Below are 25,148 nucleotides of genomic sequence, written 5' to 3' on the forward strand. Positions count from 1 at the left end.
TTCCACTAGAAGTAATCACGTCATTTTACGCTACACCTTAGGGTAGCCAATACCATGCACGTTTGTTTATTTATTAGGATTTATTTATCCCCTTTTTGAAGGAATTCACTCAAGGCGGTGTACAGTAAGAATAGATCAAACATTAGCAATAGGCAATTACAGCAGTAAAAATATTCAAGTAACAATACAAAATATGGCATGGTATACTACGTAACAATACTACTGATTAGGGGACAATGCTAAACTCCCAGAGACATAAGTTCACAACCTATTACAAAAAGATCAGTCACCTTAGTACCTGTAAATTGATCTTCAAGAACGTTATGTGAACGTTTGGACGAAAGTCGAACAGCTAATATTCTGTTTGCATATTAACTTGCTCTGCATATTTTGGACATAAGCAGTCAGCACTGGCTCATTATGTGTTTATATCGACCAGGTGGAATGCTTGGTGTTAATTGAAAAAGGGCGTTGTGCTGTTCGTACTGCTGCAAGGCACTATATATTGTAATGTTTACAGCATTCGTCATGTGCAGGGGTATTTAATGTGTATTACCTCTCGCCTTGACTACTGCAACCTACTCCTCACTGGCCTCCCACTTAACCATCTATCCCCCCTTCAATCCGTTCAGAACTCTGCTGCACGTCTTATATTCCACTTGAACCGATATGCTCATATCACCCCTCTCCTCAGGTCACTTCACTGACTTCCGATCAGATACCGCATACAGTTCAAGCTTCTCCTTCTTACCTACAAATGCACTCAGTCTGCAGCCCCTCATTACCTCTCTACCCTCATCTCCCCTTACGTTCCCGCCCAAAACCTCCGCTCACAGGACAAATCCCTCCTCTCAGTACCCTTCTCCACCACTGCCAACTCCAGGCTCCGCCCATTCTGCCTCGCCTCACCCTATGCTTGAAATAAACTTCCTGAGCCCTTACACCAAGCCCCCTCCCTACCCATCTTCAAATCCTTACTCAAAGCCCACCTCTTCAATGTGGCTTTCGGCACCTAACCTTTATACCTTTCAGGAAATCTAGACTGCCCCAATTTGACGACCCCCTACTTGACTGACTATACATGTCCTTTAGATTGTAAGCTCTCTGAGCAGGGACTGTCCTTCTATGTTAAATTGTACAGCGCTGTGTAACCCTAGTAGCACTTTAGAAATGTTAAATAGTAGTAGTAGTATTAGATCTTTTTGTATTTTGATGTTTGTATACTTTTTCTATTTGATATTCAGGCACAGGTAGTGAACGGTGAATGGATGGGATGAATGTGTGTTTTAGTTAAGTAGAAGTATCAGATGTTTTCTAGTTTTATTTATTTTATTTATTACATTGGTACCCCGCTCTTTCCCCCATACAGCAGGTCCAGTGCGGCTTACATAGTAAAAGAAAGCGTCTTACATGGTAAAGAATACAGTAAAAACAAGGAAATGTAGGAACTACTGCTAGATACTTTATGACCAATCTGGGGACTGAAGCAAGGCCAAATGGCATAGTGACACGATAGTGCAATAAAAAGTTTTTTGATATTAATAGCATACTGGAGTCTTTTTGTAATAGATGGTATACTACGTGCAATGACAACACAATACGTAATAGAACATTATAATTGGTAGTGAAGGGTAAAGCAAAGTTGTAACATATAGATGAGTAAGAAAGTAGGAAGAATTTGAAAGTAAGGTGACTGATTTGAAGAAAGTTGCACATGAGGTCAGAGAGATGGTTAAATATTATCTCAGGCTAGGAGTGGATAAACATGTCCCACTGCAGTATGTGCAGCCCGAGTCAATCCTTCTGTATGTGAGTGAAACAAACAAGTGAGTTACCTTCCATTAAAGGCTTGGTTGAAGAGCCAAGCTTTCACCTGCTTCATAAAGTAGAGATAGTCTTGTGTTAAGTGGAGCCTTTCAGGCAATGCATTCCAGAGTGTGGGGGCTACTCTGGAGAAGGCTTGCTTGCGGGTATCACTTCGTGTAATGTCTTTTGGAGAGGGTGTAGTTAGTGAAAGTCCTTTGGAGGACCTTAGTGTCCTTGGCAATGTGTGGAGGATCATCCTATTCTTCAGATACTTGGGACCATTTCCTTTCAGGGCCTTGAAAATCAGACAGAGTTTTAAATTTAGCCCTGTATTGTACTGGTAGCCAATGAAGTTTTTGCAAAAATGTGTGATGTGGTCACGTCGCTTGCAACCTTCTATGAGTCTTGCTGCTGCATTCTGAATCAACTGGAGCTGGTGCAGGCCCTTTGTAGTCAGACCATTGTATAGTGCATTGCAGTAATCCATTGCTGTGTTTAAGTTTGTGTTGGGTTTTCAAAAGTTTATGGTTCAGGGATAATGGGGCATAACTGTTTCAAAAATAAAGGCCACTGCAATATTTAAAGTCAGAACTGAGGCTGCTGTTACAGAATAGTAGTAGTGATGCAGAAGTTGTTCATTCTCCCCTTTTGAAAGGACCCAGTGTTCAAAGGGATTTATAAATTTAGCAGCATCTGCTAAACATAGAAGTCCCCTATCCATGGATTTTCAGTGGTATTAGTGTGGGGGGGGGGAGCTAAGCTGGAACAGTGTGGGTAAAGTGGTATGTTATATTCTACAATAAACAGCAGTGATATTCAGCCACTGTCTGATTAGTTAAGTGGTTTAATTTAGGCCCACCTATAGCAGCTGAATTTCACAGCTATCTATATAGCAGAGACATTATGGAGGTAATTTTAGAACATTTTTAAATGTGATAAATCCTATTTTATGTATATATAAGGTGTTTTTTTTTCTTTTAAATAAAATTACGAAATCTACTAGGAACAAGTTACAATCTTTACCTTTTTGTAATTTTTTATTTTTCAATCCTTTATTTCAAGGAGGAAAAAAGCTTCAGATGCTTGGCTAATTTGTTTTGCTTTTGCAGTTTACTGAGCGGGCTTCTTCATCAGCCTTAAAAACCTCCAGAAAGAGAACCTTTATTTATTTTTTTTAATTTGTATGAAGTCTTTATTAAGTATTGAAAAATCCCTTTACATAGGATACTACATGAGGAAAAACAGCTTACAATCATGTAAGTAAATTCAAACAGAATAGCCCCAATATAAACCCCATCAAGTTACTTAGAAACACTTTGAGGCATATTTTCAAAGCCCTTAGCCTTCCAAAGTTCCATAGGTTTCTATGGAACTTTGGAAGGCTAAGTGCTTTGAAAATGAGCCCCTTTGTAACAACATGAATTCCAATGCTGCCAACATCTCAAACAATAACCCCAAGTTTTTGAAGGTTTAGTGAATTACCTTTCCCCCCCTCCCCAACACCCACCAATCCCACCCAGCTAGACCAAGCTCCCTCCCCCCCCTAACATGCACAATGTTTCAGGAAGGGCTCCCATATTGCCTCCCACTTTGCCTCCATATGACCTCGCACAGCCCGAAGTCTTTCCATTTCACATATGAACCACTATTTATTTAACCATCTCATCAATGGTGGGGCATTTGTGGATTTCCAATGCACAGCAATCACAACTCTCGCCGCCAACATTGCTTGCCTGATCAACAATGCCTGAGACTTAGTAAGACCTGGTGGTTTTTTTGCAAATATAAAAAACTCGGGGGACCACTTAATAGGTTTTTGAATCCAATTCTGCAGTCTATATTGTATTGCTTTCCAATACTACTACTATTAGCATTTATATAGCGCTACCAAACGCACGCAGCGCTGAACAGTTGACATAGAGAAACAGTCCCTGCTCAAAGAGCTTACAATCTAGGTAAAACAGACAGACAAGGCATTATGGGCAAGGGAATTACAGGGTAAAGAAGAACAGGGAGGAGGACAAATGGGTAGTGGCTAGGAGCCAAAGGCAGCAGTGAAAAGGTGAGCCTTCAGCATAGATTTAAAAACAGGTAGAGATGGAGCTAGACGTATGGGCTCGGGAAGGCGGTTCCAGGCATAAGGTGCAGCAAGATAAAAGGAGCGAAGGCCCGAATTTTAAAGCAAGTCCACCAAATATGTCTCATTGTACCCTTTTGACCACAGCCACGCCAGCACATTGGTGAAACACAAGGAAACATATGTTACAACCTAACCATAGTCAAATACCACCGGTAAAGCACTTTAACTCAGTGGCGTAGCCAGACCTGACATTTTGGGTGGGCCCAGAGCTAATATGGGTGGGCACTAGGTGTGAGTAGTGTTTCTTGGGATACTCTTTAATAATGCCTTAGAGTGCACTTGATGATGGATTTCTAAGTAAATAGTCTGTGCAACAGCTCTCCTGCATTAACACAAACCACATACCTGGTTCATGGAACACCAACATGTTTAAATATAGTGATTTTATCCCATATCTTAAACTTGACCAGATATGACTGCTATAAGGCAAACATGTCAATGGCACATATCCTTCAAACTTTGCTTTGTAGGAAATGCAAATGCCTGATTAAGTTGTATTCATAAAACAGGTAAATTCTGAAACTGACATTCCCATTTAAAAAGCCAGAGAGGTCAGACTCATATAGATTCCCACACAAACTACATGCACACAGAATCTTTTACAGCGGTCATATTGTGATAGAGTCACACCCAGGATAGTTGAGTTAAGGCAGTTTCAGTCTGAAATACTAGTTCCAGAAGGCATTGCAGGCAAGGAGCCAGGGGGTGAGATGAAGAACCCGGACTGGACTCCTAGCTGCAATATGGGAAAAAATGAGTGTAAGCTGGCAGGACGTGTAGATTGGCTGCCACTAGGAGGAAAGAGAGGTAGGAAACCCTGTGTGCAGGAGCTCATCATTAGTCTAATGCTTAACTCAGCTGGTATGGGCATAGGCGCCGACTCCGTGGGTGCTGTGGGTGCTCAAGCACCCCCAATATTTTGGGACCCGAGGCCAGGGGCAACCTCCCACAAGTGCCGGCACGGCGCATCTCTCTCCTGTGCTGATCCCGACCGTGACGCCAACATGGACGCATTATCTTTGGTACTCAGCGGCAGCGCTCAGCTTCTGTCACCTTCTGGAGCCCCTCGCTTTCCCCTGTGCTGACCACAATGCTGTTGACGGAAGGACGCTGATTCTCTCTCTCTCTCCTTCTGCTGTACCTCTAGCTAGTACATTGGCTGCCATCGTCGATACCGGAACTTTTCTCTCCTGTGGCCCGCCCCCTTCAGAGGTAACTTTCTTCTTCCACAAGGGCGGGTCAAAGTAGAGGGAAGTGGAAGGAACTCACGTCTCACTTGGAGGAGTCAGAAGCGTGGTCACCCGCGGTAGCTTCACTTACCTAAATAGTAAGTAGCACCCGCCTTGTCCTTGATATATATATATATATATATATATATATATATATATATATATATATAGTGAGAGGGTAGGTGAAAGCGGATCCGGGAAGGCACACAGAAGGGGGGTGCAGGCAGCCGGGGAACCCCAACGGGGCAGACTTCATGTGCATAACACCCACATTCAGAAAGCTGCGCTACCGGAGGCAGAGAGGTTGGCCATGTTAAGGAAGAAGAGGAGGAACTACCAGTCCCAGAATCCCTCTCTTCCCCACCCAGCTGTGCAAGAGTTAGGGGAGGAGATAGAAGATTGGGAAATGGTCTCTGAGGAAGGTGATGAGGGCCAGCTGGAGAGGTTGGGGGCGGGGGAAGTTGAAGAGGAGGATAAAATGGAGGTTACTGCAGGACTAAAGGAGGAACAAATGGAGATTGGAGCTCTGGCTCAAACCCGAAAAGCTGCTGTAAGAGGGTGGCTAGCTGTGCCTTGGAGAGACTGGTGGAAGACCAGAGGAGAGAGACTGAGGCGCTGGGGGAGATCTCTACTAAAGAGGAAACAGGTGCAGCCCCTGGGAGAGAAAGAGGGCTGGGCACAATTGAAACCCCAGTCTGAACCAGGTGGGACCAAAGCTGTGTAGCTGTGCTGTAAGAAAGACTGTGTAAACTGTTTCATACTGAAAAGGTCTGGGCCTGCAACCTACCAAGCTATTGTGTTTTCTTTCGGATAATGTACTGTTCCCTAAAAGAAGTAATTTTGGCTAAAGTGAAGTTATATGGACTGTTTAAACCCTGAATGAGACTTTGGCAGCAAACCTTAACAACCTGGGAGTAAGGTGTTTTCCTTTTGTGTCTATGCTGAATGGAAGCAAGAAAATAAAGTTTTTTTTTTCTATAAACATTTTGCCTTGATTGAGCCTCTGTGGAAACAATAGAGAGAGGAGGAAGTCCTGCAAGCTCTCAGGGGGTCTGGCGCTGAGTTCCCCGAACAGGCCAAGGTGGTGTGGAGCGAGGCAACAGTCGAGTGAAGAAGGAAGCTAAGCAGGGTCGAGCCCGGCTGGGTCCTGGAAGGGGGACCCAGCTACTATATATATATATATAGTAGCCAGAACCTTTGCCAAAATTTTTATATCAGAATTTAATATGGAGATGGGGCGATAAGAGGCACATTCAGTCGTGTCCTTGCCTGGTTTGGGAATGACCGCTATCCAGGTTTCATTGGGAAACTCATCTCCCGCTAAGATCTCATTTATAATCTCTGTCAAGATCGGAGCCAATTCCCCCAGGAATGCCTTATAAAAATCATTGGGCAACCCATCCAGACCAGGTGATTTCCCACTTGGAAGAGCCTTAATCACCTTGGAAACCTCCTCAACTGAGACCCGCCCATCCAATGCTTCCTGCTGACCTGCTGTGAGTGTAGGGAAAGAGCACTCAGACAGGAATTTATGTGTCACTTCAGGATTTGGCGTGATATCCGAAGTATAGAGCGATTGGTAAAACAGCTGAAACTTCTTCCGTATCTGCTTTGAATTGGTCACCATCTTATCCGCCTTCTCACGTACTTTAAGAATAGTCCTGTCAACCCTTGACTGTCTCAATTTAACCGCCAGGGCCCTACTTGGTTTGTTATTAAAGACAAAATGTGAGTGCTTCTGCTGATCCTGAAAGAATTTTAACTGGTCAGAATGTATCTGGTCCAACTTCAGGCGAAGCGCTTGAATTTCCCTCAAAGTTGTTACTGAATGAGCAGATTTATGACTTTCTGATAAAAGATTCAATTGCGTTAAGCACTTACCAACCTCGGCCCTTTGCTGCCTAGCCCTAAAACTAGCTTTTTGAAGGAAAAAACCCCTTGAGACCGCCTTAAGCGCATCCCAAACAACCCCCAGAGAGGGACCCGAGTCCACATTAATCTCCAAGTAGTCTTGTAGAATCTTTCTATAGCCAGCTAAGATTTCCTCCTCCTTTAGCAGAGTGGTATTCAATGACCATCTCCTCTCCTTCTCCTCCCCGCAAAGTGAAGGAAGACTAACCCAGACCGGTGCATGATCCAACAGGGTAGCCGTTCCAATATCAGATGTCCATCAGGCATGAGTCAAATATATATCTACAAAGATATAATCAATTCGGGAACAAATATGAGAATGTGAGTAAAACGAATAGTCCCAGACCCGGGTGGGAAACACTCCACACATCTGATATACCAAGATCTCTAGCAAACCTATTCAAGGCTTGGGAAAGCAAAACATCGACACCAGAAGGCGAACCCGACCTATCCAGCGCCAGGTGTTGCGTGGCATAGAAGTCCCCCTCCAAATAAATTTCCCCGGAGGGCAGGAGGTAAAGTGTTCTATCAGCTTAGTCAGGAACCCTTTCTGTGTTTCATTAGGAGCATAGATCAAAGCCAATGTTACAGCCAAGTCTCCCAATAGTAACATAGTAGATGATGGCAGAAAAAGACCTGCACGGTCCATCCAGTCTGCCCAACAAGACAAACTCATATGTGCTACTTTTTGTGTATATCTTACCTTGATTTGTAACTGTCATTTTCAGGGCACAGACCGTACAAGTCTGCCCAGCACTATCCCCGCCTTCCAACCACCAGCCCCGCCACCCACCACCGGTTCTGGCACAGACCGTATAAGTCTGGCCAGCACTATCCCCGCCTCCCACCACCGGCTCTGGCACAGACCGTATAAGTCTGGCCAGCACTATCCCCGCCTCCCAACCACCAGCCCTGCCTCCCACCACCAGCTCTGACACCTAATCTCAGCTAAGCTCCTGAGGATCCATTTCTTCTGAACAGGATTCCTTTATGTTTATCCCACGCATGTTTGAATTCCGTTACTGTTTTCCTCTCCACCACCTCCCGCCGGAGGGCATTCCAAGCATCCACCACTCTCTCCATGAAAAAATACTTCCTGACATTTTCTTTTGAGTCTGCCCCCCTTCAATCTCATTTCATGCCCTCTAGTTCTGCCGCCTTCCCATCTTCCCATAGTACACTCAAAAGCAAAAATCGCCCCTCCCTGTCTTGCTGCATTTTCACCACCTGAGTGAGGAATGAAGCAAAATGCCCCCCCCCCCCCTTTCTTAGACTCATCTATTGCAGAATCACAGAAAACGAAGGGATATTGAGGATGGGATAAAAACTTTTCATGGTCCCTTCTCAAATGTGTTTCCTGGAGAAATACCACCTGTGGTTGAAAATGTGTTGGTTCTTTAAACAACTTCTGGTGTTTTTGTGGGGAATTCAGGCCTTTCACATTGTAAGACAAACATTTTAGGTCTTTGGTCATGTCAAACATCTAACAGGCAAGCGTACATCGCCCACATCCAAACCTGGGAGCTCCCCAAAACCACTTTCACTGCAACCCCCCCCCCCCCCCAACGGATCACATAACACCTCCCCCCCCATCAACCCTCTCCTCACTCATACCCTCACCAGACAGCACCATTAGGCCCTGAATGGGAAACACAGAACATCCCGCAAGCCAAACAGACCCCCCTCACATCTCACACACACCCTCCCATTCAGGCTTAATTCACCAGCAAGTGTACCATCTATCTGCTCTCCAGAACCCGCACAACACCCATCCTCCCACTACAGCAAATGTCCCATGAGAGTAAACATATTGTTCCACAGTAACCATGTCACCAGACTGGCTGACACGAACAATTAAAGAAATAAAAGAAACAAAGTCAATTCTGGTCCCCCTGTTTCTTGGCCTTCTGAGGAACCCTCTTCCACGTCTGCAACTGTGCTCTCGTCGAAGGAGCCAAATCACCCGGAGGTGCAGCCGCTGTGGTCAGACCCGCTTCATGCATAAACTTCCAAGCCTCAGCGAGCCTGTGGAACCTGACTGATCACAAAACACGGTGCAAAAGGGAACGTCCATCTGTACGAAATTTTTCTCTTTTAACAGGATTTCTAAGGCTTCATTGCACGTCGCTGGGCTAAGGTGAACAGCGACAGATCTTAAAAAACTGTCACCCTCGCTTCATTATAGTCCAAGGATGGTAATTGGCGCGCTCTCAGCCATACTGTAAAGTGGATCCTCTTTTCTCCTGGGTTTGCAGCTCTCCACACCCTGAAGAACACCCTCCAGTACTGCTCCCTTTTTCCTCAAAACAATGAAGCTTTTTATTGCATAGGAGGGGCTTCCCTCCTTCCCTCAGTTGTGGCACCAAAACACAAAACAAAGCACAGTTATCTTTCACCTTTCTCAAGCCGGTTGGTTTCCCAGTCCAGGCTTCCACAGCTGCTTCCTCTCCCTCCCTCCTGGGGAGAGTAGCAGCAAATAAAAAAAAACAGAACAATACCCTGTTCAGTGTAGCGGGGTTTTCCAAAACACAGTTCACTTTTAGTCAGGCTTTCAAAAAAACACAGTTCAGTTCTAGCCAAGCTTTCACAACACAGCTCCGTTTAGCCAGGCTTTCAAAACACAGTTCAGTTTAGTCAGGCTTTCAAAAAAACACAGTTCAGTTCTAGCCAAGCTTTCACAACACAGCTCCGTTTAGCCAGGCTTTCAAGACACAGTTCAGTCCTAGCCAAGCTTTAAAACACAGCTCAGATTAGCCAGGCTTTCAAAAACACAGTTGGCTCTGCGCGGGCTCAAAGCCTAGGGTCCCACCCTCTTGGTCAGTCATACTCCTACCTGACCTCCTCCCGCTTGACCCGGCTTGGCCCCGCTACTTCTCTGGCCTTCGCTGTGCCAGAGCTGAAAAGTCCATCGGCTCTTCCAGGGCGGTCTCTGGTTCAGTCAGCTCCATCTGGCAAGGCTCCCTCTCCTCCTCCCTCTCCTCAGGAGCCCAATCCATATTCTTTTCACCCCGCCCCTCTCCCAGCTGCTCACCCTTTTCTTCATTAAAGTTCTTTGGAGTCCCTTCTTTCTCCACCCACTTGTTCCACCACCTCTTCCACCAGGTTGGAGAATCAGCCTTACTCCTTCCCCTGCGGCCCTCCTCTGGTGACTCGTGGGAATGCACATAGTTTCTCTTATCCCCAGGCTCCCTTGGGGCATGCTGGGAGTTGTAGTTCTTTATTTCTAGTTTTTTCCTGGGGGATGCCTGCCTATAACGGGGGTATTCTGGCCTATCCCAGGGTTCCTTTGGGACCTTTCCTACATACTCTTTACAATACTTTCTCCTTAAAAGTGTAGGAAGAGAATCTTACTATTATATCTCTAGGTCTGTTGTCCTTTGTTTTCCAAAGTGCTCTGTGTGCACGATCCATCGCTACTGCCTCTGGCTCCAAGGTTTCTGCAAAGATTTTCCTACATAACGACCGCACAATTGCTGGGGCATCCTCCGTGTTGCCATTTTCCGGAACCCCGCAGAACTGGAGATTGTGTCTCTGACTGCGGTTCTCCAAATCATCGATTTTATACTGCAGCTCCTCTGCCTGCTCTGACAACTGTGAAAAGCGTGAATCCACCGCAGCAGCTCTCTCAGCCAGCTCATTGGCGCGCTCCTCCAGAACCTCGACCCGGCCCCCCAGCTTGCGGAGATCGAGACTAATGGCATTCATATGTTCTAAGATGTCAAGCTTGGACACCTTGATGTCCGCTCTGACCTCCTCCAAACATTTAGCCAACTGTTTTGGGAAACCTTTTTTAGGGGCCGAGTGCCTTAAGTCCACATGAGAAGAGGCCGAGTCCAAACCAGACGAGCGGCCCAGTGCAGGGGACACGTGTCGTGAAACTTTGCCAACTGCCTCGCCGAGCAGCACTCGCCTTCCCTGAGCTGCGACACTGAATTTTTGCTCATTTCAAACATGGACTCTCCGCGAGCCCCGCTGAGCAGTCAAAGAGGAAAACAGGAACAGATGGCGGCAGATGTGGCAAATTAAGTGCAGGGAAGTGCAGGAGCTAAGATCTCAGGCGTCCATTCAGCCTCGTGACGTCAAGAACCTTTATTTTTTATGTAGTTAGGCCTTTCTCGCTTTATATATTTCTTTGATCCTCTTTTTGAGTTTTTGAAAATAATTTTCTTAAGGGCTTCACAGATACTTATCTTTATAGATGTGCTGTTTGCATAGGTTTGCTCCCAATCTATCGTAACAATTTAAATAAAATTACCCCAGATGGTATGGGTGTAAAAGTATATGGAGTGCCAAGAAGGTGTGTACTTTTATGTTACCAACATATAGGCATGTTCTGGGGCAGAGTTCGGGCAAAGCATTGGCGTAGGAAGCGGGGGGGGGGGGGGGGGGGCGGTCCGCCCCGGGTGCACGCCGCTGGGGGGTGTCGGCTCCGCGCTGGTGCACTGCCCTCTCTGCCCCGGAACAGGTTACTTCCTCGCCGCAGGTATGCGCTCCGGGGGGGGGGGGGGGTGTATGCGCTCCCAGGGGGGGGTATGCGCTCCAGCGGGAGGAGGGTGCGCCGTGCTGCACCCGGGGGGGGGGGGGTGCACAGCGGCGACCCGCCCCGGGTGTCAGCTACCCTCGCTACGGCTCTGGGGCAAAGTATGTATGGGCAGTGGTCATGATTTATATGCATAACTTTATAAAATAATTTATAGACTACAAGTGTAACCCAGTGTTGGTGCACATAATATATAAGAGCTGAGCTGAAGTAGGTGCTGATACCTAAGTGCAGCCGGGACACACCTAACTTTTAGTTTTCTATAAGCTACCTGTGTAAGTTGGAGCCCCACTTATGTCCTGCCCATGCTATGGACTAATTAACACATGAGCTAGAAACCTGCATACCCTGGGATTGGTAGCATGGAATGTTGCTACTATTTGGGTTTCTGCCAGGTATTTGTGGCCTGGATTGGCCACTATTGGAAACAGGATACTGGGTTAGATGGACCCTTGGTCTGACCCAGTATGACTATTCTTTTGTTCTTGTGTTAAATTTGCTTGATAGTTTCCAATCTCTGATTTCTGTCTAAAGTATGAGAAGGTTGTTTACCAACAATTATCAACTTTCATAGATAAAAGCCTGGTTTTGCATCCTTAACAGATGAGTTTTAGGAGTCTCTTCAGCACAGAGATGTTTTTAACCGCTCTTTTGAGCGAAGTACATTCGCATCTAGACAAAAGTCAGATCACTCTTGCTATTTCCCTTGATCTGTCTCCTGCCTTTGACCTGGTAGACCAGTCATTACTACTCTCCATTCTTGCAGCCCTAGGCCTATCCAATACTGTATTACAGTGGTTCACATAATTTCTTTCATGCCAATCATTCATAGTACATACTCCAATTTCAAGTTCTCAACCAAAAATTTGACATTGCAGGGTACCCCAAGGCTCCATTCTCTTTCTGCTTCTGTTTAATCTCCTTCTGAGCCCATTGGCTCCCTCATTCAATCATTTACAATTTCCACATATTTCTATGCTGTTGACATTCTGCTACTTTATCGTACTGATCCAGATACTCTCTTAATAGCTCCTCTACAAATTTGTTTAGATGAAATTGTAAAATGGCTTTCAGAAAATTGTTTGGTCCTAAATAAGGAAAAGAGAGTAGCATGTTGGATCACAGGCCATATCTCTCAACCTTCAAATGCTCTTTCTGTAATGGGCAATACCATCACCCCTGTTGACTCCTTTCACTATCTATGGGTCATCTTAGACTACCAATTGTCCTTTGACTCGCAGGTTTCCAATGTACTCAAAACAGGTTTTTTAATTCTTCATCAGCTTTGCTCAGTCCGACGATTCTTTTGACCAAGACTCTCATTCTTTCTCTAGTCACATTTAGACTAGATTACTGCAATTTTGTTTATGCTGGTCTTTCACAAATCAATTTGAAAAAACTTCATTCTTTGCAGAATATTCATGCTCGTAAATCTGATCACATCTCACCACTTCTTGAACAATATCACTGGCTCCCAGTTCACAAAGGATTACATTTAAACTTCTGGTTCAGAGCTCTCAGATTGAGAACACCCCCTTATCTGGCTTCCCATGTTATCCCTTACACCCCCTGCTCATGTTCTTCATTCAATAAACGACCACCATTTAGTCCTTACCAGACCTAGAGCTGCCTAATTCAAAAGCACCAGATGATGTGCTTTTTACTTCACTGCCCCAACCACTTAGAATAATCTTCCTGTTGAGATCATAGTGAGTTAAGGTTTAAAAGCTTTACGACAGTGGTAAAAACTTGGCTCTTCCGCAAGGCCTTCAACTCTTGCTGAGGGTTCTCACTCTATCTGTAGGCATTCTTTCTCTTTTTTTTTTTTCCGCTGGCGTTCCTCCCTACTTCCCTATATCCGTTTTCCTCCTCAATTACCCTATCCTTGTGTCTTTCTCTTCCTTTTTTTTCCCTGGATGCAGATGTGTTTTTTTGTGTGCTGTAATCCTTTTCTTGAAATATTGTAGTTTCTTTCTCTGTCTTTTTTTTTTTTTTAGCTTGCACACCACCTTGTCCTGCGAGTCAGTTAAGTCGGTATAGCAAGTGCAATATAAACATAATCATAAACATATTATTCCTCATCTTCTTGCTTGAGTAGTAGAACCAAGATCTGGAAAAATGTGAATCTTGTAGCTAGTCTTAAAAAAATTAATCCCATCTTTCCTCAGTTTTTTTTTCTATTTGGTCTTAAGTCATTCATACTTATGTTAGAGTTTCTTGCTCTTTCTTGCAAATATTTTATCTTTTTGGCAACCAAGTGTAATATTCAACAATTAGGACGTGATCTGTTTCTAAAGGAAATACTGTAACCAACAGCTGTACTTTATTACTTAAATATTTAACCTTTTCCAGTATATGAAGTTTAAAGTATAGTGGGACCAAAAACAGAGGGTGATGTAAGATTATGACCCAAAACAGAAGCAAAAAATTCTGCAAAGAAGCATATTAATATTTTGAGCAATGTAAATAGTGTTTCTGTTTTAAAGTATATTCTGTTTTTAGATTGCATAATGAATTGCATTTTAAATCTTGTGTTGTGCTTTTAGATGTCTACCCCAAGCTCCTCCACTGGGAAGGATTTTTGTGTTCATTTACCGTCCATCGTTTTATCCGCTCCATCCACAAGTACAGGGGTGTCAACACAAAATAAACTGATGACACACAGTAGACAGAAGGAGGAACAAAAGATATTGAATGACATTATGTGAGTTAAACACAGTACAGAGAATTGAGATTGAAATACTAATTTAACATTGGTTATTATTATGGTTTTCATATGAAGAGCTCCTTTTAAGAACTGTTAGAGGCTTTTACTAAAGTGTGTTATGCTTCTAATGCACGGTTTGGTATGTGTTAACAGCTAATGCAGAAATGCATTAACAGCTTACACAATATTTTTACAATTAGTGTGCAGCAAGTCACCCGTTAAGACTTTTTTTATGGAAGGAGTGGAACTGGGCAGGGCATGGGTGGAGAATGGTTGTGGAAAGTGTTTGGCACTGAGCACTAACACTCATTTAGCTTAGGATCACTTACTGCCTCCTAAATAGGAGGTGCTAAGTGCTTCTGTGCTAACTCCAAGCTCAGTATTGCGTGCTAATGAGTATGTTAACATGATAACTACAGGTTACATGTTGGGCATTCCTCCCACTAGCATCCTTAAGTTGCATTAGTTGGTGCTAATTGTTACTAATTTGTAGTTACACACATCACTGCACTAAGGTGCTATTCTATAAAATAGCACTTAAGGGGTCTTTTTACTAAGGTGCACAGAAAAGTGGCCTGCGCTGGTGTAGATGCGTGTATTGGACGCACACAGGTTCATTTTTCAGCACACCTGCAAAAAAGACCTTATTTTTTTGGGGGGGGGGGGGGGGTGCTGAAAATGGACGTGCGGCAAAATGAAAATTAACGCATGTCCATTTTGGGCCTGAGACCTTACTGCCACCCATTGACTTAGCAGTAAGGTCTCGCACATTAACTGGGCAGTAATTGCCAGCATATGTATACTGCTGATTACTGCCCGGTTAGCGCCATGCGGTAGGAAATAAAAAATATTTTCAGATGTGCATATCGGACACATGTAAAAAATAGAATTACCGCCAGGGGCTTGCGGTAGCCGGGCGGTAGTTCCAAATTGATGCACGTTGGATGTGCATAGTAAAAGGGCCCCTAAATGCAGTAAGATGCAACTACAAAGGGGTCATGCCAATGGGCAAGTCAGAGGCGTGTCTTGCAGTTGCATGCATAAGTTACAGAATACTTAATTTTATGCATGAAACTGCCAAATTTGGATGCTGAAATTTACACCAGTCTTTGACATGGCGTAAGTGCTTACGCCTCAAGTTATACCCTTCATCCACTAGCAGCTATAGAATACCACCTGTTATATTTTAAAGGGCACCCCGACATAATAGCCCTGACAAAAAAGCCCCAACAAAACAGCCTTGTAACAAAATAGCCCTAGACAAATCAGCCCCTGACAAAATAGCCCCTAGACAAAATAGCCTCCAGAAGGGAGATGATGGGCATTAGGTGGGAGCATGGGGAAAGGCACACAAATGTGGGATACTGTATGGGGATGGCAATGGCATATGGGCACAGAGGGGCAATGCCTGAGAAGGGGGGGAAGGGGGATATGGAACAGAATACAATGCTGGACACTGGAGAGGGGTTATATGGACACAGAGAGGGGGAGAGATACCAGACAAGGGGGAGAATAGGAACACAGAAGGGATATGCTGGGCATGGGGTGCATAGGTGCACAGAGGAATGATGATGGATGAGGGGATATGAACAGAGGGGAGATACTGGACAAGGAAATATAGGAAAACAGAGGTGGGAGATGGATGATGAACATGGATAAAGAAGAAATGTCAAATGGACAGGAGACCCTGGCAAGTGAGTTAAGAGAAGACAGAGGGAAGCAGAAATCAGACACTGGGACCAATATGATTTGAAAAATAAAATGACCAGACAACAAAAGGGTACAAAAAATTATTTTATTTTTAATGTTGTGAATATAATATGTTGGATTTGGAATGTACATCTTGCCAGAGCTGATTTTAAAAATAGCTGGGGTCCAGGACAGAAATCTAGGAAAGGACCCCAAAGTCCATTACCAGGCTGCGCCTTCAGCTTCCAGCAGGCTGGCTTTCTCTGGCCAGGGAATCAGGCACAATTGCCCTAGTTGCAACCCCTAACACCATCCCTGGCATGTGCTGTCTTTATATTTTGCACAGGAGGAAATGCCTTTCTTTCATGTTTCTCTGGTGTTGTACTACATGCAAGGTCTGGTTTCTTGAGGTTTCTGTTTAATTTATATTTCTAGAGTTTGTGGTCACTTATTCTGTATTTGACATTTGTGTTCTCTGTGTGTGAGTGAGATGTTCTGTTAGCATGAAGTTTCAATGTAGCATTCTGTAGTAAGTTGGCTTGTTCAGCTTTCCTGATAAATGTATTTGTATTTTAGGGCCCCACTATAATATTTAAGGCGCTTCCTTTTCATAGGTAGGATCCTTGTTTTTGGAAGTTAGTGTTGGCATTGTAGATTTGCTGTGGGTTCTGAGTGACTTTTGTTTTATAGATTTTTAAAAAATTAATTTATAATATGTCTGTTATTGAGATTACACTAGAAACCAAAATTTCTTTATGTGGAAATGTCCTTGCTGTGCTCTGTATCCATTGTTGGTGGAGGTCCAGGAGGTTCTCTGGATACAGAATGTGTTTGGCTTCAATACCATATTTGTGTTAGAGGACCATGGCTCAATGGGGCTGACGTGCAGTCTTTTGTACTGCCCTTAGCTCTCAATTGGCCTGCAGCCACTGAATCCTGCACTGCTACCCTCATTGAAGTTATGGGGAGCATGGTAGGGACAGAGCACGGGTGCATCAGGTTGCTGTTTTTTCTCTTTCAAAAAAGTTGTAGTGCCCACCCATCCAACCTGTTGGCCCACCCAAAAATTGCCTTCTGGCTACGCCACTGTGATAGTGGCATTGTAGGCAATCAGATTTTTAAACCAAGGCTTCTGGTTGGATAGGTTCACAGATTGGGGTGTACTAGAGATGTGTATTTATTAGTGAGCATTCAGATTTGTTGTTTTTTTTTTTAATGCTCCTTAAATGTTGTGCACGCCAAATCAACTTAACCTGCGTTAACCTACAAATTTGCATCTATTAATTTTTTAAAGCTTATTAATTGCCTTGATCTATAGAGTCAAAGTGATATATGAACACACCAGGAAAACACAATCGACCCCAACAAATGTGAGGGAAATCAGTAGCGAAGAAATTGAGGAAAGAACCAAATTTTAACATTATGCATTGTATATTACTGTATTAATCAAAGATGATATCATGAGAAATCTAGTTCTGATATTTAATTACACTAGTCAAAATGTCAGCCTTATTGCTCACATAAGCAACCACAATGCTTAGATCACTTTCTAAGGTTTTATTTCCTCAGACAGCTGTGGCTACAGACAACAAGCTTGTTGGTATTGTAGATAATAGTAATAAAATTAGTATTAGTTAAGAGTTCCAACACAGTTTGTTTATCTTAACAAAGGCATTTATCCAAATAGACAATGTTGGATCTCTTAACCTAAAACTAGTTTTATCATTAGTACCTATAAAATTAGTATTAAAAACTTTAGCTCAAAGCAAAGACTTCAGCAGCCTTCCTGTATTCGAGGAAAACTTATCACCAGCCAAACTCAGAACTCTTATCTGTACTGCTACTTCCTGTTACCGCGTAGGCAGGACATGGCAGAGATGAGCCATACTCAAGACTTCCAGGGTCGGCTGGTGATCTTCTCTCCTCGAATACAGGGATCCTCTACAAGTAAATTTGGGCAGATCCTCTTGCAGTGTGCTGCAAGGTAAATTCTCCCCCTTTCTGGTACTGTTCAGGTTACTTTGTCAGAGGCCATATTCTGGGCAGCCTGATTGGGCTCTTTTGATGGGGGGCTAATTTGTCAGTGGCTATATAGTGGGCAGGCTGTTTTTGACAGTGGCTGTTATGTTGGGAGCTTTTTTGTTTGGGGCTTTTTTATCGTGGCTATTTTGACCAGGTACAATTTTAAAGATATGCTTGATAGTAGATGGATCCTCAGACGGCCCATGAGCATCATACACTTTCATGCTCCACTAGGACCATTTTCCTCATCAGTCCAGTAACTTTTTATACCATTTTTTTGCAGTTATTCTCAGTGCTTTTAAATAATGTAGTAGTTTGAAAGCTTATCATATTTTTTCACTTATCTTAAATTAATCTAATGAAATAGGCCACCTCTTCCAACATAAATCCCATGTTTCAAAATCCTCCATCAAGATCGACGCACTATATCATGCAACATCTGGGAGAATGCTGCATGATATTATGGTGCCTCGACCCTGATGCAGGATAACGAAACATGGATTCATGTCGGGAGAGGTGGCCTATTTCATCAGATTAATGTAAGATAAGTGAAAAATATGATGAGCTTTCAAACTGCTACATTATTTAAAAGCACTGAGAAAAATTGTAGAAACATTGCAGAAAAAATGTTATAAAAAGTTACTGGACTGATGAGGAAATGGTCCCAGTGGAGCATGAAAGTTTATGATGCTCATGGGCTGTCTGAGGATCCATCTACTATCAAGTATATCTTTAAAATATGATGGGTGCTATTCTATAGCTGTTAGTGGATGAAGTGTATGACTCTACTTTTGTACAGTTGATACAGTGAGTGGTAATATTTTTGGCAACGCGCCTAAAGTTAGGCATACACATGCTGACTTACGCCCTATTCTGTAACGGTAATTTTGCATGCAGTTGCCATTACATAATTGGTGCTTAGCACCCATATTTTTGGTGCCCTATGTAGAATTTACCCCATATTGTCATAAACATGTATATTATATATTAATTTTTCTTAAGATGTTTTCCCCATCCTTTGTTTATTTCTCCTTTGGGAAATATATCTATGTTTGGAATTATATATATTATGTTTGTATATATTTCAAAAGGCATCTGTGTAATAAAAAGGCATGTATTCTTCCTGTCTCCTCAAAGAGAACACGTCTCCTCCACATATCTTATAGAGGAGAGAACATTGCTTCATGTCATTGCATATGTGTTTTATTTCACTCATTATTAATGACTTATGACATCACCATTCATAAATTAATCATAACTCCCTATGAAATAGAACCATATACAGTACATTTTACATCCAAGAGTATGGTCTTCTCTTAATTTGTTTGGCTTATGACAATTGTTTTGTCTTTATTTCTCTGTTTTGAGTAACGGATTATGTCTGTATTTTGTGATCTGCATAGATCTATAGACACAATAGAAGTGTTTTAAATAAATAAATAAAAGTGGTAACACTGCAGCATGTTATTGTTAAATGAAAGTTTCTTTTAGCTTGTTCAGTTTCATATTATCAAAGGTTGTATTTTAGAATTAATGAGGCCATAAAAACTTATGAAGAAACAATGGAAGCAAAGAGGAAGAGGCCACCCTCACCCCCAGAAATAGAATTACCAGCTACCGTGAGTTTTAAAATACTAACAAATTTTATATTTAGTCTTCTTTGGTTTTCCAGATGCTAGTCTGAAAATTCCGTTGCAAAAATTTAATTTTATCAATTATGTTTAAAACATATAGGACTAGATTATATGGCGCCTGAAAAATCGGCACAGAAAATATTTCCGCCTAGGTGTGTTCTGTAAACCACGCCTAGATATGCCTGGCTGGTTTATAGAATATGTCTAGCAGCCATACCTGTGCTTAACTGTAGGCGTCGTCCATTTATGCCAAGTAAAACTTGGTGGTGTAAATACCAGCGCCTGAGTTAGGTGCGGAGTAAGTGTATTCTATAACCGTGTGCATAGATTTTCAGAACACCCATAGTCCACTCACCCCCTTTTTGGCAGTGCGCATTAGAATTTACGCACACCTCTTTACAGAATATGCCTAGCAAGTTAGGTATGTAAATTCTAATTAATTCCAATTAGTGTTAGTAATTGCTTGTTAAGTGGATTGGCTTGTTTAAGTAATTAGATTGCATGTGCAAATCCAGAATATGGCCGGATTTGCGCGCACAATTTCGGTCACACTGTATAGAATCTGTGGGGTAGTTTTATGATTGTCTAGTCAGTGTTTGTTTTTAATAAAAGTTTATGTTGAATTATAAACCACCTTGAAATATCTGTAGGCCAAGTAAAGCGGCCTAAAAGTGTTAATAAATATGAATGTTTTATTCTTCAGCATGGATAATTGGAACTTGTATTTGCTTTATTTGTAGATGAACAGTGAACAGAAAAAGCAAAGAGTAAGTTATAATTGTCTTATTAGTCCTTTACTTCAGGTTTGATGCATTTGCAAAAAAAATAATGCATCCATAAGAATACAAGATACCACAAATATAATCTTGGGCAACAATACATATCATAAAAATGCTTTTTTTCAGGGCTTTATTAGTTTTCCTTGACATCATATAAAAGTATTCCAGTTATATAGTGACTCTAATGTGTGTTATTTGCCCCTGAAAGCATGTTAAAGGGCACTGTCAAGAAACGCCTAGCCACTCGCCTGGGGTTACCCCGCGGCCACTTAGAAGGTTTATCCCCAGCACAACTCAGGTCTACGTGCACCTGTTGCCTATGCTCTACACTAGCACCCTCCTCCCACCGACTAGGTCCCAACCGCCTCTGGGCGAGTCTCCCGCTCTCAAAATTTCCCCAGTGATTTGTAGGTTACTGCAGCCACACTCCCAGTGGTCCCACAGTTCCCAGAAAGCATTCATAGGCCCAACACACAAACCACCAGGATTCTTTATCCGTCCAGACAAAGAGGCATTAAACTAATTTGTTTGTTGTCTTAAAAATTGAAGTACCTGGGAAGATCAGGACATATAATTCACCGAGCCTCAGCAAAGAAATCTGTCTCTCTTTATTTCCTGGGAAAAAAACCCTGTTCAATCCAAATGAAAAGAGCACCTGGGCCAATCAGAGTCCAGTTAACAAGCATTCAGAGCCCCTGTCACCCAGCTCTCAAAGGCATCACCTAGTGGCTGAATTCATGGTTCATTATTCATGGTTCATTATTGCAGCATTGCAGAAGGAAACCTGATATTGGCCCCCAGCCAAGAGCCACTACTGCAGTGACCCAGTTAGGCATGCTGGATATAAAAAATAGAGGAAAATTCCTAAGAGGTTGTGAACCGAGGCTTATTGCATCAGAATCTCTGAGTGAGCTGGAGGCCCAAAGAAGCAGGCAGATACCTCAGGCCAAAGAAAAGTGTAATGAATGCTAAATACCTGCAGTCTTTTTTTAATTTTCAATCTCTACTTCTTTTCACTTAAAAAAGTAAGTCTAGTAGGGGATGAGTAGCCTAATGGTTAGTGGCGTGGGCTGAGAACCAGGGAAAATGGGTTGATTCCCACTTCAGCTCCTTCTGACCCTGGGCAAGTCATTTAACCCTCCATTACCCCAGGTACAAAAAAAAATTAGATTGTGAGCCCACTAGGGGCAGTGCTTTGGTTGTACCATGGAGAGGTGGCATTTTAAATGTATTACTCTTAGATATTGCTAGCTTTTATTTAACCTAATAGCAGATTTATTCTTTTAGACAAACTATGTGTTTCTGAAGTCACGTGTAGAAAGCAGTCCTGTGGTGCACATTCAGAAGCAGTGGTTAAAATCTATGCTGCTGCTGATACCCCAGTCACTGAAGGAAGGCAAAGACAAAGAGGCACTTGTTCAAAAGCTTTTGCAAGAGGTGACCAGTGACTATGAAATGAGTATGAAACGTTATATGGGTAAGTATATAGTTCTGCACCATATCTGACTTAGAAACACTTTTCTGAGTTTTTCAATAAAATTGTCCCTAGGCTCACTGATTTCATCTCATGGTTTTCAGTATCATCTTTATGCTGATGACACCCAGCTATATCTCTCCACACCAGACATCACCACGGAGACCCAGGCCAAGGTATCGGCCTGCTTATCTGACATTGCTGCCTGGATGTCCAACCGCCACCTGAAGCTAAACATGGCCAAAACCGAGCTCCTCGTCTTTCCACCCAAACCCACCTCTCCTCTTCCTCCACTCTCTATCTCAGTTGATAACACCCTCATCCTCCCTGTCCCATCTGCCTGCAACCTCGGAGTCATCTTCGACTCCTCCCTCTCCTTCTCTGCCCATATCCAACAGACTGCCAAGACCTGTCGCTTCTTCCTCTTCAACATCAGCAAAATTCGCCCTTTCCTATCTGAGCACACCACACGAACTCTCGTCCAAGCTCTCATTACCTCTCGCCTTGACTACTGCAACTTGCTCCTCACCGGCCTCCCACTTAGCCATCTATCCCCCCTTCAATCCGTCCAGAACGCTGCCGCACGTCTTATATTCCGCCAGAACCGATATACTCACATCACCCCTCTCCTCAAGTCACTTCACTGGCTTCCGATCAGATACCACATTCAATTCAAGATTCTCCTCCTTACCTACAAATGCACCCGGTCTACTGCTCCTCACTACCTCTCTACCCTCATCTCCCCCTATGTTCCCGCCCGTAACCTCCGCTCCCAGGACAAATCCCTCCTTTCAGTTCCCTTCTCCACCACTGCCAACTCCAGGCTCCGTTCATTCTGCCTTGCCTCACCCTATGCCTGGAACAATCTTCCTCAACCCCTACGCCAAGCCCCCTCCCTACCCATCTTCAAATCTCTGCTTAAAGCTCACCTCTTCAATGCTGCTTTCGGCACCTAACCTTCCGTGAAATATAGTATGCCCTATTAGTCGGACTCTACACTTGTCCTTGACTGGACACTTGTCTCTAGACTGTACACCTGTCTTTTAGATTGTAAGCTCCTTGAGCAGGGACTGTCCTTCTATGTTTGAATTGTACAGCGCTGCGTAACCCTGGTAGCGCTTTAGAAATGTTAAATAGTAGTAGTATGTCATATAAAAGATTACATCAAACATGTCAAAGATATAGGCAAGTAAAACTAAATCTACATCGTCCAAAGGTTATAATAAAATGCTCAGCCTGCCCAATAAGGGCATGCACCACTTGTTATTAATCATTTGTGTAGTTATGGTATCTATGTTGTTTTACTTTGTAATTATAACTGTAGTAATGTATTTTTCAATTACGTAGCTTTCCACTATTCCAGAACCTGTGGGATAGTTGTGTTCATCAACCAGCAGGTGGAGATAGAGAACTGACAAGACAACTGAGCTGAGACATCTCTCTCAGCATCCATTCTAGCTCCTCAGTATTTCCTATCTCCAGCAGGTGGATGTTCACACTTTTCAGCCTCTGGTACTAAGAAATTTGCTCCTGGTCCAGTTGGTCAACTGGTTATCAGTTGAGCTTTGCATGTGGCTTGAGTGCAGACAGGGCTGGTCTTAGGCAGGGGCGACAGGGGCAGTCACACTGGGCCTCGGGCTTCTAGGTGCCCTGCGGCGCTCCCTCCCGCTCCCTGCTATTGGTGTCTCCTTTATGCACGGGCCGCAATGTTTGCCTCTCCTCCCTCGAGCTGCAGGGTGCCCTCCCGGCACATACCTGAAGCCACTCTGGTGGTCTAGTGGATTCTTCGGGGCAGTAAAGATCCCCAGTCTTTCCTGCCTGCTGCTGCTGCTGACCTTCTTGCTGCCGCATTGCTTTTTAAAAATGACTGCCGAGACTTCCAGTGGTGGCCTTGCGAGACTTCCACTGAATAAGGGGGTGCAACCAACCTCCCCCTCCCCAGTCTGGCAGCTGTCCGCTCTCTCAAACCTCCCCCTCCCTCAATCTACCTTTAAATATGGCTTTCTTCCTTGTAGAAGTGTCTAGCAGTGTTAGCGATTCACATAATACTGCCTTCATCATTCCTGGAGCCTTCTCTTTGCCACATTCAGCTTCTCTCTGATGTCACTTCTTGTTTCTTCAGGGACTGAATACAGCAAAGGGAAAGCTTCAGGAACAGTGCAGACAGAGTTATATGAGTCTGCTAATGTTGCTGGCCACCTCTACAGGGGAGAAAGCCATGTTTAAAGGTAGACCGAGGGCAAGGGGGGAATGTTTGAGAAATGAATCTGCCGGGGGGGGGGGGGGGGGTGTGAAAGAAGGGAGAGGTAGCATGAGGGCAGTGTTAAATAATGATCCACTCCTGGTGTCAAATACACTAGGTACGTCACTAGAGTGCTGAATTTTCTTTCAATTGTGTGATGGGGTGATTTTGACCAGTGAACCCCAGAACATCTTTACTCGTAAGACATATATGTTGAATCTAATATGGTCCATTGGATCCCACAACATTTTTTAAGGTTCTCTCAGTAAAAAAATATTTTCTTATGTCGGAAAAAATTATTGAAAACAAAAACTTGCGTTTATCCAGAAAACAGCTTTTCATACTTAACAAGTTTAGGAACTCACCTTTTCAATTGTTAGCCTTCATCTCGAAACAACACTTAATGAGAATGAATGATATACAAATGTTTATTATTTTTAATATTTACTTGTTTGCTTATTTTCGTCAGTGAGAAGTGTTCTTGTAAAACCAGACGTCAAAGGACTGGAAGATGAGCCAGGACCTTTACCAGAGCCTCCTGTGTAAGTTCAATGTTTAATACAGCAAATTAGGTGCTGCTACGTTCCACATTTATTTGTACAATGCTAACATATGTGATTTCACCTTCTTCTCATTAATTACACTTTCAGAGGTATAGATTTCTCTAATCCTTGGCATCAGAATTTTGTGCATGCAAGAAATGAAGTTGGTTCAAACTTGCACATTCTTCATCCCACACTGAAATCGATATTGGATATTGGTTACACGACCTTTCTTGATTTACTTATTGTGGACCTGTCAGGTTACAGGTAAAGCAGCTCTAAGCATTATAGAATTGTAGATGATGCGGGCTATACATTTTATAAATAAATATAATTGTCAAATTAGTTCAACTGTTCCATATCGCATACCAAAGTGTCATTGTTGTAGATAGTTGTTTGTTTGTTTTTAAATCAATTCCTTATTTTTCTTTTT

The 25,148-nt window shown here is 43.2% G+C and overlaps 1 protein-coding gene across 1 annotated transcript in view; it reads left to right on the forward strand.

Moving 5' to 3' along the window:
- Positions 1–19,594: 19,594 nt before the first annotated feature.
- The window catches only part of DNAH12 (dynein axonemal heavy chain 12), a 314,549-nt gene continuing 308,995 nt past the window's right edge, over positions 19,595–25,148 (forward strand). Inside the window, 5 exon segments of the mRNA XM_030206132.1 lie at positions 19,595–19,663; positions 20,419–20,445; positions 21,745–21,934; positions 24,643–24,715; positions 24,824–24,982. Of these exon segments, the coding sequence (XP_030061992.1) occupies positions 19,607–19,663; positions 20,419–20,445; positions 21,745–21,934; positions 24,643–24,715; positions 24,824–24,982 (506 nt within the window). The 5' untranslated portion in view covers positions 19,595–19,606.

This window comes from Microcaecilia unicolor, chromosome 6 (genome assembly GCF_901765095.1).
Source record: "Microcaecilia unicolor chromosome 6, aMicUni1.1, whole genome shotgun sequence".
Taxonomy (NCBI): Eukaryota; Metazoa; Chordata; class Amphibia; order Gymnophiona; family Siphonopidae; genus Microcaecilia; species Microcaecilia unicolor.